The sequence below is a fragment of the Pyxicephalus adspersus genome, chromosome Z, assembly GCF_032062135.1.
Source record: "Pyxicephalus adspersus chromosome Z, UCB_Pads_2.0, whole genome shotgun sequence".
Taxonomy (NCBI): Eukaryota; Metazoa; Chordata; class Amphibia; order Anura; family Pyxicephalidae; genus Pyxicephalus; species Pyxicephalus adspersus.
This window is the reverse complement of record NC_092871.1, coordinates 25,661,637-25,680,342: the sequence shown is the minus strand read 5'-3', so window position 1 is coordinate 25,680,342 and position 18,706 is coordinate 25,661,637. Positions and strand designations below refer to the sequence as shown.

The 18,706-nt window shown below is 38.5% G+C and overlaps 1 protein-coding gene across 1 annotated transcript in view; it reads right to left on the bottom strand.

Moving 5' to 3' along the window:
- The window catches only part of STK26 (serine/threonine kinase 26), a 51,586-nt gene that overhangs the window by 9,436 nt on the left and 23,444 nt on the right, over nucleotides 1-18,706 (bottom strand). Inside the window, exons 2-7 of the mRNA XM_072430651.1 lie at nucleotides 13,548-13,778; nucleotides 9,269-9,325; nucleotides 4,418-4,526; nucleotides 4,173-4,330; nucleotides 2,351-2,536; nucleotides 146-288 (exon numbers count right to left, since the gene is read on the bottom strand). Of these exons, the coding sequence (XP_072286752.1) occupies nucleotides 146-288; nucleotides 2,351-2,536; nucleotides 4,173-4,330; nucleotides 4,418-4,526; nucleotides 9,269-9,325; nucleotides 13,548-13,778 (884 nt within the window). The remainder of the gene's footprint in view (nucleotides 1-145; nucleotides 289-2,350; nucleotides 2,537-4,172; nucleotides 4,331-4,417; nucleotides 4,527-9,268; nucleotides 9,326-13,547; nucleotides 13,779-18,706) is intronic.

Genomic DNA, 18,706 nt, shown 5'->3' with positions numbered 1-18,706 from the left:
TTTTTTTTATTTTTAAGACCTACCCCGAAAATAAGACCTAGTGTGTTTTTAGGAGCCAAAAAAAATATAAGACAGTGTCTTATTTTCGGGGAAACACTGTATATAAATCCTATTTATTAATCATAATATTAGAGAAAATACTTACGTATCTGACTCGTCAGAGCCGGAATCGCTGTGACCCTCAGCCTTCCATCGTTTAAATCGGTCAATCAGCTCCGTTAGGTAAGATGTCCTCTTGGCATTCTTCACAATAAATTTGTGCTTTAGAAGTTCTTTGGCTGTAGGTCGCTAATAGAAAAAAAATGCCATTCAACCTTTGTTTGATGCAGATTTTGCACACGTGACTATACAGTTCATCACAATGATTACTGGTGCATGTGTTATTATAAAAGGGTATGTCACAATTTACAGCTTGTGGGAAAGAAGTATTGGTTAGCTATTCTAACCTGCACTAGTGCTTATTTACCAGTTTAAGACTGAAAATGCACTTGATACCTAATTTGGAAGCCTTTTTTGGGTCGCTACATGTCTGGTTCATTATTAATATAAGCTCCCCTTGTGGCTGGAACACCTGGATACCTTGCAATGCACATACCTACTGACTGATCCAATAAGGTTGTCCATCACTAAAAAAAAGCCAATGGTGGAGAATATGAAAATCAAATTTACAGAAAAAACAGGAACTCTGGTCAATCTGGGTGTTTTCACAGAAAAAAAAAACTCCAGATGCAAGAACTGGATTAGTTTGGTTGTGTACACTTCATGGGTACTTTGAAGTGAGATGCTATTGCACAACCAAATCTGAATTTCTGCATGGAATCCTAATCTTACCACTGAAAGGATAAATAAGAACGTATGAAAAGCCATAGGCGTGTTAGGCGCGTAAGGTGTTACATCTGGATTTTTGGGATATAGTTTGTAAATCAGAACCCATAGACATCCCAGCCGACATCACTATGCATTTTTTTTGGTTCTGTTGTATTAGACAGAAAATGGAAAAATTCTAGTTTCCGGGTAGCTGAAATTTTCAACATATTACAGATAACCGACATTATGTATAAAGATAACCTATGAGGACTTATAATGAGGACTTATAATACAGAAGGAATATATATATTAGCATTCAGAAACGACAATACTGCACAGAAATGTTTTAATCATCTTTCAGGCATGGTTAGCAACCACTTTCTGTATGGAGATGATCATGCAGGTAAAGCTTGGTGTTTATACAGTAGCCTGTATTTTTTCAATGAGGTCAATACATCCTATACTGATTAGCTTACTTTGTTACCTTACACATTGTAAATTGTAACTGTGTCCAACCACAATCTACATGAACACTTAAGGCTTAGCCTACATGTACGTTTTCCCCAGCAAATAACCTGAGGCTTTAAACGCCTGTGTTTGAAATTCCTATGCATTCCAATAGGCTAATACACAACAGGACGTTTCCTTCAAGCACGGGTTTGAGCTGTATAGAGAACGTTTCTTGCAACGTTTGAAAAATTAAAAAGCAGGAAAACACAAGAAAACAAGGGAAACCGCTTGAAAACTCTCCCATTGAATTCAATGGAGGCTTTTAAAAGCGTTTTTAAAGCTTCCATTGAAAGCAATAGGAGCTTTTAAACTGGACTTTGGAATCTGGAAGCCCCCATAAAACAAGGAGACTCTCAGATCTCCACCACCCCACCCTGGGGAATGAGTACAGGGGTGCATAAACTCCTTATTCATTCCCTGAAAGGGTTAAAATATGTGTAACAAATAAGACGAGGCTTTAATGTTAAAGTATTTTATTGAATGTGTGTGTTTTGTGTAACAAACTTTTTTACAGGTCATCCCACAATAAAAGGATGATTTCCATGGCTGCATTCATGACATAAGCACAGCAATGGCAATCCTGACAGTAAGGGATCCCTGGGCACTAGAGGGAAAATGAGGACAAGTCTCCCCACTTAGCTCTAGTGCTTTGTGATTGGCTGTCTTTTATAAACGCTTGTGTAAAATTGCGGCAAATCATGCTGATTCGCGGTAAAACGCATCATAGGTGTTTATAAGAGTTTTAAAGACAAGCTTTAACACACTTGTAAAAGTGCATAAAAAGGCATATAAATGTGGTAGGAGTGTTTGCATGCCCTTTGAAAACTGTTTATTGTAGACCCAGGTAAAGTATAAAGCTGTGAATCTAACATTCAGCAAAAATTGTTTTGAGAAAATCTGTTATGAATGATATTGGTAAACATGATTAAAGTTCCCACCGGGAATATCAGCAAATCAGTATCAAAGTAATAATTCACAGGAACAATTCTATTAGCAGCTTAAAAGGCAAAATAAACACAAATAAAATACTTACAAAAGAGGGGTCTTTGTTGAGGCAGGCATCAACAAACTCTTTAAATGGTTTGCTGAAATCTCCTGTTAAGGTGGGTGGGTTATTTTTAGGGATGAGGAAGAGGACCCTCATTGGGTGCATTTCGGAATTTGGTGGTTCCCCTTTTGCTAGTTCAATTGCCGTTATGCCCAATGACCAAATATCGGCCTAAAAGAGAAAAAAAATAAACCATGTTATTTATTAAATCACAAGCTAAAAAGAGAAACCTTTTCAGCAAGTGTATGATTTTTCATAGATTACTGCTTATGAAGCACTGATAACTGCACGAAGGGTGGAAGTTTTTGGATTACCAGCAGGAGGCACTGAAAACCCAGAATTTTAAACATAATGAGCCAGTATGTAATATGCCAATATTTGTTCTGTATTATGATTGGATACAGTTCTAAGAGTAAAGCTGTGTTTTTATCCTATGACAGTGCACAACCTAGAAATTTTTTTAAACTGGATGGGAAGAAATTGTAGGTAGGTGGCAGCCCCTGATTAGTGACCCAACTCATCAGTACCCACCCAACCAAAATTAGCCAGGTGGTTGCTGAAAAGTGCTGGGTGATGCGCCTGGTTAAAAAGGGCCGGGGGAGAACACCGTATGAGATACCAAACATCATACATCAAGGAATAGCTGCAATCAGAGTCATCAGACAGTTGCTAGCTTTGTGACAGATTCCATTTAACTACATTGAAAAGCTCTCACTTTTTGTGCACATTAAAATGTCAACTATGGGTGTTGTAGCTGAAATTTTCAGGGGATTCATGGTATGGATCTTTCTTTCCAATAACCATTACTAACTTCATTCTAAGATACTAAAGCATAAAAGGGAGACAGCGAGCAAGAGGGAGGCATGCCATTTTCCCATGCATGAAGTTGGCATACACAGATATCATCATGCAGCAGAAAAAATCATCTACTGTATCTTACTGCAGTTTAAACGTACAGGGAAAAGATGGAGCAACAAGCAAAACAACTAGGGGCTCAGACTAATAATTAGAAGATGCCCAGTGTGTCATTCCAGTGTCCTGAGGGAATTCTGTAATCACACTGCTTCTTCAGAGGATGCCTGAAGCAACATCTGAAATATCTGTGACTTAAATATAGGACGGATCTATAAGGGCATTTCTGCATTTCAGTGGTAAACTATGACTTTGTGCCTTTTTTCACGGGGCTTCTTTCATCAAGTCTGATATTTAGAGTTTAGGATGTAGTAGATTATTCCTGACACAATCTAATATGCCTACTCAATGACATTTTAGCAAAATAGTGTATCCACTGGCATGCTTTTTGGTAAGTGCAGATAACATACAACAACTGGGGCACAACGGCAGTGCTGGGTAAACAAGAACTGCCCTGCTATAATAACACAGGACATAGGAAGATTTTCAGTCCCCCCCCCATGGCAGGTACCAGGCTTCCAGTGACTTTTTGTGACCGTGGTTTGCCTATTTATCCCCAACAAAAACATTTGCTGCTGGGGGGGATTTCTTTTCACTAACTGGTTGGGGGTCACTAAAAAAGCAAGGAAAATTCACTTCAATAGAAAGGTAAAACGAAACAAAGGTTTAAAATGTACTATGTATCTGGGTATGTGAAAGGTTGATGCATTCATTAGGTTTGTACATCATCTGTCTTGGACTAATAAATTCTGCCTACAGAAAAGGCAACCTTGCAGATGAATCCTCCTAAATGTATGGGTAATTGAATCTCTTTGCATATCCCTAGTATGGAAAAATGCAAGCTTGTGACAACAAAATGCAAAATGACATCATAAGGACACATTCCCATTCCTACCTTGGAATCATAAGCAGACTGTTGTATGACTTCAGGTGCCATCCAGAAAGGTGTACCTACAAATGTGTTTCTTTTGATCTGTGTATCAGTAAGCTGTCCGGCAACACCAAAATCGGCAAGTTTGACATCTCCTTGTTCAGAAAGTAGCACATTGGCAGCTGGAAGACACAAAAATACATGAGGCCAGAATGCACCACATATGTAGTTAGGGGGTAGAACAGCATTAATATTTTACTCATCCAGACCTTTGATGTCCCTGTGAATTTTATTTTCTGAGTGCAGATAATCCAGGCCTTTCAAGATTTCTCTTAACATAGTTGCAATCTGGAGCTCATCAAACGGACCAACGCGAAGCTGAAAGGCACGAGAATAAAATAAAAAAAAATATATATATATATATATATATATATATATATATATATATATATATATATATATATATATATATATATATATATATATATATATATATATATATATATATATATATATATATACACACACATATACACGTCACAGCTTAGTGCACAGAACACAACCTGCACGCAAGATAAAACCCCACTAAAGCTAGCTACAGATGTGAGACGCTGGTCTATCCTATAAAAACTTTATGGAATGACGTTTCAAAGGAAATTTATTATCCTGGTTGAATCCCCAGACCATCAACTCATGTTTATCATAAACATGCATTGTTGCAGTGATAGCTGCTTTTACCTCATATGTGACTGCCATAATTTTTTTCTTTGGTATGTAGGAATTTAGTTTGGGCATAATCCCTGCTAATGTAAAGTGCTAAGCATATCCCCAGTCCTAAGGAAAGGGCTTTCAAACTAATAAATAATATTTAAAAAGTACTGTACAGGGAACTGATGGGGCCAGGACTTGAGTCTAAAACACAAATTCCCAAATGGTTTACAGATGTAGCTTTTCTGAAAAAAAATGGTAATAGCCGGTACATTGTTGTACCTACTGTTTTGAAACCCTACCAATTTTAATTGAAAAGAACTCTGGATGTTGTGTGCAAAAAAAGGCAAACAGAGTGTAAATGATTAGTTGCCACTGTTGCCTGTGTTCTCCCTCCAGCTGATAATTTTCAATTACATGTCTTGTTCGGCACAGTGACTGGTGTGGAGGTGGCAATCTTGGAAAAAGCAGGTTTTGCATTCTCATGTCAAAACCCACAGCAAGGAACATAGCAAGCTGAATAAGCTGAATAGTTTTGAGGTTATCAACTAAGACTAGCATTCTGACAGCAGAATCTTAGATCCTGCACAGTATATACATAATTAAGGTTGTAGGCACAGCGATGCACCCTTAGTTACCAAGGAACACGAGTTATCAGGAGGATTTCAAGAAAAAATGGTTTACGGTACTGCTTAGGCACAACATGGCAAATCCTCACTGAGTTCAAGCCATTTTATGGTTAATTTATAAAGCAGGGGATTGGACATACATAAATCAGACCAGGTGTGTTGAATGTCAGATTCCCCGCTTTATACATGGACCCCTTTAAGTCAGTGTAGACAACAATCAGATAGCACGATGGCTCAGTGGTTAGCACCCTGGCTTTTGCAGGGCTAGGTGCCAGGCTCGAATCTAGGCCAGGACACTATCTGCATGGAGTTTGCATTCTTCCCGTGTTTGGCCGGGTTTCCTCTGGGTACTACGGTTTCCTCCCACATTCCAAAAACATGCAGGTAAGTTAATCGGCTTCACCCCAAAGATTGACCTTAGACTGTATTAAAGACATATGACTATGGTAGGGACATTAGATTGTGAACCTCTATGAGGAGCAAGTTAGTGACATGAATATCGACTTCGTAAAGCACTGCATAATATGTCGGCGCTATAGAAATGCAGTGTAATAACAATAATAATAAAAACAACTACACTTTTTGTTGGAGGATAAAACAGCCATGTTTTTGTAACTTTTTTCACATTTCTATATCTGGTTTGATTTAAAATGAAGAATTGATACCTTTAGAAAAAGACTGCAAGTCGATATTTGTTCCCAAACTCAACTTTGTAGCCTAAACCGTAGAACAGTTGGCTGATTTCCAAACACAAGGTAAGTGCACTGGCAGTGCAAACTGACATCCTTGCTACATAAAAGTGACAGATTTCACTGTAGAAATCACAGGGTGAATGTGTCCTCTCCATCTAGCAAACCCTCTCCCAGAGGCAGTTTTGTGCTGGCTATGTCATTTTTTAAACTGTTAGTATTTATTTCACTTGTTTTGCAGTAAAGTGATTGATATATTAGGTCCATCCACTTGTGTTAATTTACCCTACAGAAAGAGATAAAAATTGCCACACTTTGTATTTCAAAGTGACTGCTCCAGAGGCTAATTAACTTAAGCATTTAATGAAGCTCTTTGCATTACACATGTCTTGTTTCTGGGTAGAAGGCAGGAAAGCACCCTTGGAGGGTGGTTCTTTCACCTGAGGTAAGCTGCAAAAAAAAAACAATTCCAAATTTTGACTTGGACACATTTCTCGGGAGCACTACCTACATTATATTATTGGGTGAAATTACCTGTGCATAATGTAAAGTATTCTCTTGTAACTGTTGGCTTAAACAGTCCATACAGGAAGAGAAGGGTTAATACATAGTTTAATGGACTTTGCTCTGCACTTTATACATTCACAGTTTATGAGCCTATATGAACACATACATACCTTTTAAGCAATAACATGCAAATAGAATATACATCATCACGCAGTAAAAAGGTAGATATAATGGATAAATAACTCAGTATTTACCAATATATCAAATGTATTTTTCATTTTATTGCAAACAGTGAATGTACATTATTTTGATCTGGTATTTAGAATTTGCACTCCCTATACAGTAATGCTTAAGAGTGAGGGAGAAGTGGCAGCACAATGACCTGCTGTGTGACAAGGTATCATGCTCATATGAGAAAGCCAATAGAAAATATTGCATCCAAACTATTCTTAATAGATGGTTTATTTTTTAACCAGAGGTGCACTTTATAATACAAATTCTAAAATAGACAATATTGACATGCGGATATAAATTGCAGTAATTATAAACCGGTTACAAAAAGAGCTGGAAGTGATACTTTATGTGTTGTGAACTGTGAAGTTACTTTAACATTATTTTTTCCACGGGAGATTGCTTCATGCAGGGAATACTGAATAAATCACTTTACCAAAGGCAAAATTAGTAAGGTGCTAAAACTTGACAGTATCTGTTAATACTATAAGCAAAAAGTGCATGTTGTCCAGAACCCTTCATAGGCTTTCAGGTGAAATATAACTGGTGGAATTTTCTTCCAAACAGCTCTCCAAACTTGTGCTGTAGCACCCTAATAGTTAGGAAAACGTATTGTATGGGGTTCTTGATAATCAGTAACAGGAACCCCTGCCTAAGTGTAAGTGGCCAAAAAAGGGTCTGTTGACATAACACGGATCTTTATTTGGGAAGCAAAATGGTGGTCTCGACCCCCCCTAATATACGCTCATTTTAATAATTTATAGCACATTGCCCAGTGGTGGGGATACAGTTAAAATATACCCTCTCACAAGTGCCATCAGCTAACACTTTGGAGGCTCTTGATCCCAGATCACACCCAGGTCACAGAATCTGCAACAGCCTGTACATCTAGGAATCAAAGATTTTGGGTCAAGAAAAGATCACTCAGAGGCTTCTCATATCGCTCAATGACTTGTAGAATAGTAGTGCTGGGTTCCAGGGTCTAGTAAGTGCCACACGAGAGCACCTGTAAGTTAAATCTGACCCCATAACGAAGGTATTTAAAGTTTAGATGAAGTACAGAAATAGGCAAATCACGTTGGGAAACAGCACAGCAGTTATCCCTCTGATATACATAAAACACATAGAAAAGACTTGTGAGTGCTGGAGTTGTAAGTTTCCCCTGGCTTGCATGAACATGTATAAAGGAGGCTTGTGTTAAGCAAAGACCTGGATACACCAAAGCACTGTGAGGCAGGAAATGACAGCTATGGCCTTTCAAGAAAAAAAAACTTGACATACTGGAGGCAGCCCAGGCCTGAAAGAGGCTCTTTATTACACAGGTAGGGTTGGCCCAACCTCTGGAAAAAGACACCCTGTAAACAAACTATAAACTTCAATAAGTTTCCTTTACAGCCTTTAAAAAGAGACTGGCAAGGTTTAACTGGATCAGGCATAGAACAAACAACACTGTCGTCTTGCAGCCCCTATTCAAGCCCAACAAGCCCACTCTTTATATTCTTTGATTTTTCAGGTATGAAAAGCAGAAGCTGCTGAGACGTGGCTTTGTATCATGTTTAGCTTTTCCCATTCATGGGGAGAAGCGCAGATATGGGCTCTGAGGAAACGACATGACTCCGCATACTACCACTCAGAACATATGTATTTTGCAGTAAACAATCATATGCTGTATTCATAAAGGTGTCAGCTATGCTATCCAAACAACCGAGCTTCCCCAGTTTAAGCTTTCATACTATAAACACAGAAGGCATCTTGTATCTGTAAACTCAGGAAGTTCAACAGTCTCACATCATAGAGACACGCACTACAGCAAACTAATCTACAACATATGGATAAACATAATCTGTCATGTAAATGGAAGTGTCAGATGGTAAGTTCTAGCAACATTACTAGATTTAATACACCTATAACAACATAAAAATAGCTTTAGCATAGCAAACGCCTATGTACTGGTGCCCAAAATGAATTAACATTATAAAAACTACAAATAATTCACAACTATGTAGGTGAAAATAACCACAACTACACAAACATGAGGGGATTTACAATTATGTCACACTAGAAGCCTAAATGACCTGTGATCTACCAAAGGCTATGTTTCAAAAACACTTCTGACCTTGGTATATTGGGGTAATAAAACCAAAGATCTGTAGTATGAGAGGCATCCAAGCCATAGGTATGTGAACATTCAGAGCTTAGCAATATTGTGATTTAAAGCCATCAAGATGAAATACATTTTCATTTAATCTCCCCTCCAGTGTCCATGTTTAAGTGTGATGTATGAAGAGCATAGAATTATAACATACTGATGAACCTCCAAATATATTGGTTGAGATTTCATTTCCCATATACTCACCAGGTCTAGTGCAGAGCCTCCACCTAAATATTCCATTATGATCCATAGTTTTGTGCCCTAGAAGAGAAGAACCATTAAGTCTGAGTTCTAAACACAATTCAGGATAAAAACAATAGAAAAAGAGTTTGCGGCCCTCAATGACACAATTAAAACTATTTCACCTCCAAGTCTCTGTGGACTTGAAGAAAGCACTGGAAAAAAGCTTCTACAAAAAATATAAAATTTGGGCAATTTGGAACCTATACTTTTGGAGGATCTATAATTTAAAATTAATCAATAAAGCTATACGAGAGCATTATAAGTTTCATTATATAAAAGACCATCTCTTTGACCATTAAGCATAAGCAATATAACTACAGACAGTATTAGTCATTTGGAGCATGAGAAAGGTTAAAACGCTCTGTTGAGATGTTTGCAGTCTGTGTGGCCATTGTGAAATATTCCTCACCACTTCCTGTCACTGTGACTACTGTCAGACTGCAATTGGAGGCATAAAACCTTGGCTACTCTCTGCAAAAACATTGGAATTACAAATATTTCATGTAAACCACTGGCTCTATACAAAACGTAATCATTTCTTACTAGTGGGGGTTTTCTTCAGACAAACCGATCAACAAAATACAGTAGAATCCTGGTTATCCGGAACTCCGATAACGGAAAATTCAAATAACCGGCACCCGACAGCTCCACTTTTTTGTTGGCTCCTGTATCCAAGAACACATACCACAGCTCTGATAGGGCTGCAGGAGCAATAAAGAAAGCAGAGCCGTCAGCCTATCAGACCTCCACTGATTGCTCCGCTCCATGATTAGCTGAGGAAAGGGAAACCCTGATGACGGCTCAAGCATCATCAGGGTTTCCCTTTTCTCAGCCATCCAGCAATAGAGGAATGACTAGAATGAGGACAAGTCTTCTTATTCAAGTTTAGTGCTAAACAGCTGAGAAAAGAAAACCTCAGTTAACCGGAATTTCCCCGTGGGTGCTGGATAACCGAGGTTCTACTGTACTACTGTACTGAAATTTGCTGCAGATCATTGTTTTTACACTAGCTAAAACAGATGCTAAGAAAAAAAAAACTAGCCTCCTGCAACACTGAGCATTCTATAGCAATGCCCAAAGGTAAATTATTTTATTAGAGAATTGTAAAGAGCTTTCTTACTTAGCTTGGTGTTCTTAATGAATGTGCACTTCAAATCTTTGACAGGGTAATAATCATTTTTTTCAATGCTTCATGGGTAATGAACATCCAAAATGAGAATTATCAGTTTTTACCAGTGGCTGTCCTTCATTTTAAGAACGTTACAAGGGCCAACAGAATAAGGATGCCTTTGAGGGCTTTTATCAATTATAAAAAAAATATGTTAACAAAAGCAACATATGAAGATTGCTTGTAAAAATTATGATTTTTTTCCTTCATTTTTCAAGTTGCTCTATAGAGCTGGAATGTTACTGGTAACTGTGGCCTTATGTTTCTGCAAGCTTTTATAAATGATGCAGATTGTGGTGTTTTAGGTCTAAGAGCTGCTGCAGCAACAAGCACATGCTTTCAGCAAGGGTTTGGCGTGGTCCTCCGTTATGTTAGTACACTTTCTATACTGGTGACGTTTGTGCCCAGGATAAATAAGGAAATATTTTAGACAGAAAAACGTTTCTAATTTTAGTAATTTCAACATTAGTCACAAGCAAGCCTTTGTGCGAACATGTACTTTTCCAAATTATAGGGCTGTCTGTAGTTTCTGTCCACAAGTGACAGCTAATGATTACAAGAGTGTTAGGCTGCCCCAACAGACGCTTACTTTTTTCCAGCACACTAATGTTGAGCAGGAAAAATCTCAGGAGACAGGTGACACATGCAAAACAATACAGACATTTCACCAACTCCTAAAAAGCCGAGAGAAGCACACGGACAATCAAGTGAGTCCCAACCAATAAGGGGTTTTTGGGAAACAAGTGGGGTAAACAATGCCAATATGTAATGATTCAAGCTGCCAAGACACACCAGAGGGTCTTGTTTAATAAAGCACGAAATATGGCAGTCACTGAAACATTCTCTGGTGGAGAATAATTTACTGCCACTGAAACACATGGAATATTCATCACCGGATGATTCCCTGCTTTCTAAATAAACTCATAAGAAAACAATATTTGAAATTAGCAGAAGCCACTGTCACCATTCCACAGAAACTTTGTAACAAATTGGATGTTAAAAGCAAAGAGGCTAAATATTACCAATTTGTTGCAAATGTTGGCTTGCAAATGGAAGCTAGAGAATATTTTTAATACTACACAGTTATATCTAGAACACATTGATGTGATGATCACTCTGTTACAGGGGATGGGATTTCAACATTCAGGAGAATCCAATTCAAGTTTTTTGAATGAAAGAATACCTGGTAACTAAGTCAGACAATCACTAGTATTAGTGGTGTGTACAGTTCAAAATGCCACCTTTTCTTAGCTCAAGGAAGAACTTATTCACGTCAATGCACACATACAGAAAAATAGGCTCTAGGTCAGGGGTGTCAACTCTGGCAACCAACGTCCTTTTTTTGGCCCCCAAAGCAATCCTAAATAAGAACAGCACCTGGCCCGCCACTACAATTCCTGGCATCACTCGCGTCTATAGACCAGCGTGCTCTCTGCTTATGCGTGGCCCTGCAAATATAGATGCAAATAATGCCAGTAATTTTAGTAGCGGTGCTATTTCAATGAAGAGGGAGTTTCAGTGGCGGGCCACTCATAAGATTTAGCTCTGGCATTTCCAGCATGCCCCTCAGTTGTACTTTTCCTTGCTACTGCAAGGCATGGACTTGAATGGCTGGATTTTCATAGAAGAATATTGGTAATATTGTTGTTAGCCTGTGCAAAAAGGTTACCATTGAAATTTAACTCAGAAGGCTACAAATAGAGAAGGAGGCATATGATTTTTCGTAAATATTTTTTTTTTATGCCTCCATTATAAGCTTGTTCCAGATTGAATGTGTAGCAAAACATCTGTTTCCATATGAAAAGGGTTTATATCTAATGAGAAGGAAAACTTTCCTCAATTTTTTAAATACATTTCAAGGTTAGCCCGCGACTTTGTCTAAGCTTTTAATTTTGTCCCTCTGCATATGTGAGTTTGACAACCCTGGCTCTAGATGCTTATAAGCAAAAACAGAAAATAGCGATATATGCACCCATACTTAGCAATTCAGCTAAAACACTTTGACAGCCAGCTTTCCTTTTTCCTTTCTCTAGTGGTTGAAGTCAATATGCTACCTTAGTGTTATGAGACCATCCATAACTCTATAATGAAGGTTGGACCAGAGATCAGATGGGAAATATACAGCAAACCATTAACAACAAATCTGAATCTTCTTGCCATAGTAAAATGGAGGCTTTACTAGCTACCCATTACCCCCATAGACGATGGAGTTGGCTGATTGCATTATTTTGCAATTTTTTGTTAGTATATTTTACCAACAACAGGTAGCTATTGCAATATATTGATGGGAATTTCTTTCCCTTTTCCTGAAGGGTCTCTGTAAAATTCAATCTTCTCTAAAAATATATATTTTTTAAAACATAAACCTGACATGACAAAATTTACTGGGCTCACTCTAGAATCATAAATGTACCTTTCCTCCTACCCCCCGAATTGTGAATAAGGAAATGCCATATTTATCTCCAAGCTGAGGCTTTGATATCCCTTCCCTAACAATGCAATGTGCACACACTTAGAGGGGAATAATGGTGGAACGTTAGCGTAAGAACTCCAACTTCTAATAAAGGTTGCGATGGGTTGGATGACAAAACCTCATGAACTTATGGAACAAATAAACCAGTTTATTTTTTGGGATTGTTGGCTATTAACTAACAACCAAGAGACTGTAAAGCAACCTGCCATCAAAGGCCATCAAAGAGGATGCAGTAAGGGCCTTATCGGATCATGTTTTATAAATCTACTTAGGATGACGAATCACCTTCAAGTTTTTTTTTTTGTTTTTGCTGGGCCTCAGGCTATAGTCACATATCTTAACTTGGCCCACAAACTAAGAAAATCTAGATGGCAGCAGAGTACACAAAGGGGAATCTTTAACCAAACACCAAGACCCTACTAGCACTAGCTGAGAAAAGGGGCCTCTCGGAATAAACAGCACCAGATGGATTTGTTGATTACTTTAAATTGTGTAATAAGAGATAAACAGGATCACATGTGCTCTGAGGTTACATCACCTATTGTGAGAACAAGTTTGTTATTCTGCTCTCAAGACTAAGCAAAAACATCATACTGTACCTTGAGATAGGATCCATAGTACTTTGTCACATAGGGGCTGTCACATTGACTAAGAACAGTGATTTCTTGTTGTATATCCTCTATTTCATCCTCAGCTTCTTCCAGATCTATGATTTTTATAGCAACCACGTGCTGAGTCCGGTTATCAATACCCTTAAAAACTTCTCCAAAAGACCCTTTTCCAATGCGTTCAAGTTTTGTGAACAACTCTTCTGGATCAGCCCGGTGGTTCTAAGAGAAATGAACAGAAGCAGAATTAAAATCTTCACAGTGCATAAGCAGCAACCTAGTTTACAAGAACATTGCATTTGCATGGCTAATAAATAGCTTCTACTTCTCACCTTTGAGGGAACCTTAAGTGTATTATAAATTAATGTGACCCACAATATTTAGGGGCCTTGGTTGGGGTTAAACCACAACACATTACATTCCTACCATACAATCTTTACACAATTAGCCATACGAGGAACTACCTAAACTATCAATCAAAATGCAGGTAAGCTATAAACAGGTAGGATAACAACATTACCCAGTGAGGCCTCTACATTAATGCAAACATGAAACAGGTAACGCACTTAATGGAGCAGAACTGATTCTGGAAGAGATTCACTGGTAACACCTTACTTCTATGAAATGGCATAGCAGTGCTCAAACCAGAAACTTTTTTAAGCCGGGTGGGAAGAAGTTGTAGATGGGTGGCAGCCCCTGTATTGTGACCAAACTCTTTAGTAACCACCCAAAAACAGCCGGGTGGGTGCTGAAAAGTGTCGGATGGTGCACCTAGCTAAAAGGGCCTGGGGAGAACCCTGCATGGGATAAAGCTATTATATTTCATGCCTATTCTCAAAAGAGATGTATCCTTAACTATTTATATACAAAAATACACACACACAAACACACAAATGAATACATATAAACACAAGTATAAAAGTAGGAGCCTAAAAGTAATAAACTGAGCTTATAATTTAAATATTATTATAAAATATTAATGCAAAATTACTTGGTTGACATTTGCAAAGAACAAATCATCCAACAAAAGGTCAGCAATCGAAAGTCTAAGCCCTTAGTCAAATTATCTCATGTAGTCTCTATGCTCCCAATAGTGTGAATTGTTTTGATATTTTAGTAGCGCATAATTGGTGAACACTATCCTCTAAGCACTGCTGTTACCGAAAAACTATCATTATAATAACCAAAAAGTATTAACATGCAGGTTAACATTTAGCTACTGTTATAAAAAAAAAAAAAAAAAAAGAAAAAGAAAAAAAATTTTTACAGAAGCAGACCAATGCTTTTAGTGAAGCTTAAGTACAATAAAAGCCTTGTTTACCTCCTAAGAACTATAAATAAGTGAGTGTGTATATGTGTGTATGTGTATATGTAATATATGTATAATTATAATTATTTATATACACGCATATACACACAACGAATTAAGAGCCTAAATGATAGCGTGGTTGATCATGGGACCACTTTAAGAAGACTTTGCAGCCAAATACCAGCTTGCCCACTACACCTAAGAAAACACAATTAAACGAAAAAAAACTGAATAAAGGAAGCAAATAAGCCTACATTACAGTTTCTAAATGCTTCTGCTTGCATGACGGCAATGCCAAGGGTCTCCCCTGAGAGATTTTAGAAAGCAGAGGATCCCCAATCTTGCAAGAAGACTCTAGCAGAACGTAGGTGAGGCTGAAGTTTTCTAGAAAGACGTAACCTCACAATATTTGGGATCTCCTGTATTCCCAGGATCTCCCCAAAAGGCCCAGAATAAAACCCTTGCTACATTTTTTTTTTAACCTAATCTGGATTTTTTGGCCTTTTTTTCAAGACAGGGAGTATCTAATAAAAAAGATTCTTTTAAGCATTTTGTATGTATGTTTTGTTATTTTTTCTATTTCATAAATGAAACAAATGGCTTAGGAGCTTCCAAAACCACAAAAAGTATAGAATTTTGAATTTGACAAACAAATGCACAATATAAACTGATGAGTTTGCATGTTAAATATTAAAGCATTTACTTCTGTCTTGCTGATCAGGGGGAAAAAAAACTGCATTCCATATGCCACCAGACTAATCCCATAATCCTTAGCAACTGATTATCTAAAAGTGACTGCACATGTGAAGCACTGAAACACGGATTGCTTTTTTTTAATACTATCAAATACAGAAAAAAGGGCACTATCTCAATAGAAAATATGGTCAAGTGCCAGGAGTCTGGTAAATTAATGCCATGGAGAATGCTACAAAAGCTCAGCACATACAGAGTTTCTGACCCCTGCTGTCAACCACAGAGACAAAACAGTTTTAAACTTATAAAGCCTGCGCAGGTCAAGAGGGGTCAAAAGTAAAGTAGATGGAATGGAAGCACATTTAGCAGCTAATGAATGCCTTTAAAAGACTTTATACAGCATATGCAATGTTTACAGCAGCATGAGAAAGGGCACCAATGTTTTATAGATGAATGTATGCTACTCTGTGAAGGGAAATATTTTCTCTAAATAGGAGGAAACAAGCCTGGCAACAAGATTCTACACATGTAACATCTGTTGTGTGTGCTTCATTTTCTCACTATGTACTTCGGCACCGTTCAGATTTTGACAGCCTATATGAGTGATATTTAGAAATTTGATGCATTCTGTGTACCCCACAAACAAGGAATCGCTGCTACCCGATTCTAGGGCCACCCACTGACTAACGCACCCCGAGTAAAAAGCAAAAGGCATACAGGAAAGTCTAGGTTTATTACCAACAAATACATTAACAATCCAGCCTTCCTTAACATTAACATGGGGGAACCCCCTTGAAATTTTTTTCAGGCCTTCAGGGAACCCCCTGCTATAATTACTATATCCACAGCTCACAGTATATTACTGTGGTGATCAGTAGGAAGATTCGCACTTACATTGCTGGCCTTTGGGAAGTATGTCACTCTTATAGATTGCCAAAAAGATAATTGATAACCGTGGTAAATGGGAGGCACAAATTGCTCACAGAACCCCTAGGAACCTCTAGAGGAAACCTTGGCTGGGAAACACGGATGTAATCTATGGGCATCTGCAGACTGCCACAGATGTCAGTGCTCCATACTAAAATGACAAAGCCCTTACAAGCAGCTCTCTTTACCAAAGCCAGCAGCTTGCCTCTCACTGGAAAGAATGACAATGCATGGGTTCATGTAAGAAAACTTTGTTGGGTATACAGCTTCTAAAATGTGCCTTGTGCCACAATTAAGCTGGGTACACACGTGCAATAATTGTCATTGGAAAGCATCTTTCATGGTCCTTTCCAGCGATTAAGGACAGCACGATGCATGAACGAGTTCTGTACATACAGGGCCGTTCTGCTGTATGGAGAGGGGGAGACCGATGGAGCGGCACCCAAGTGCACTCTCTCACCCTTCGCTTCCATTAGGATCGCTCGTCGTCCATGGACCTGCCAGGACAGTTGTTTGGACGATGGTCGCTGTACACATGCTAGGTTCTCGTCCAATATCGCCCGAGACGATTATCGTACGAAAAGCCATGCAAGTGTGTACGTAGCCTTACTCTGCCCCAATTGCCTACTTCCACCCAATCTAAGTGTTTACGCTTGTGTTATTGCATATACATGATTATTAAAACTGCTCCCCTCCCATGTAGACAGTGTTCTGGTCAGTAGGGATGAGCGAGCAAGTTTTTAGAACTCAATCTCGTAGGGAATTTAAAGCGAGAAGGGCCGGTGTAAACTCGCTTGTCGGAGTCGGGGAAAAAAAAAATGTATTTTTTTTTTTTAATTGTGCAATCCGCGGCGCTAGAGGTTATTTAACCTCTAGTGCCAGGGATCACACATCCTCGGGACTAGAGGTTAATTAACCACAATATCCCCCGGACTAGAGGTTAATTAACCTCTAGTGCCATAGGGATCGCAAATAGGAGGATTTCCTGTGAATCCTCCTGTTAAAATTTGCTAGATTTTCGGATGGTTTCGCAAAATCGGTTCACCATAAATTTTGCGAAACCACCTAAAGTTCGAGGAAATTTCTACTGGTAAGTAACTTGGCTGCTCAGATGCTGCACCATAGCATAAAGACAGGATGGTCATATGCCTCCAATGCCCCGTAATGAGTATCTGAGGGCTTTGACAAATGATGCAGTGAACGTGGCAAAGGTGAATAGGTGTGAACTTTCAAAAGAAAGTGTCACTTTGCCCTTTATAGATTAAGAGACCGCTTCTCATTAAGGTGAAGTAGCAAAGTCAAACTATGACAGGAAAGTGCAACAAAGGAGGTTTAACAATTAAAAATAACATTAGCAGTAAGGGGTTTTCCCAATCTACAAGGACAGGCAGGATATGCCAACAGGTAGGAAGTACTACAAGAACATATGACAATACATGTTTTTCAGAATCTATCCTCAGACTATACAAAACCCAGGCTTACTGCACATAGGACCCTGCAATATTTTGTACACAGAAACACTGACACTTTCCCATAAAAAAGGAGCCACCATATTATGCATTTTGTCATTAAAAATATTTTTATAAGCAGATAGGAAAAACAAAAGCAGCATGTGGCTGGTTTCACCCAGAATAATAGCTCCCTGTGTGCTAAGATAGAGATTATCATTGACAGGAAAATGTGAGGGCTTGGGCTACGTACACACTTCAGATGATTCTCGTCCAATAATCGCCTGAGGGCTGATATCGGACGAGAATCTGGCGTGTGTACAGCACTTGTCTATGGATCTGTCCTGGCGGATACATGATTAATCGTAATTCAAGTGAAGGGGAGGGAGCACAGTGGGGTGCTGCTGTCATTCGCCCCCCCCCTCCCCTCTCCATTAAGCAGAATGGCGCTATATGTACAGCGCTTGTTCGGTCTTTTGTTGTTGGAAAGTATCGTGAAAGATCCCTTCCAATGACAAGTATTGAATGTGTGTACATGTGTGCCTTAGAATAGAGATCTGAGCAGTTCTGCAATGTACTATCAATTTCCATGTTTGCAAAGTATATCATCACTGTTAACAAGTGTACCTAAACCCAAGAACATATTGGAGATCTGTCCTTGGATGTGAGAGCTTTATTTTTTGGGCCGTTATTTTACATTATTTTAGCCAGTTTATCCTATTAGTACCATTATATAAACCATTTCTGTCTTAAGAAGAATATAGTTTGTCTAT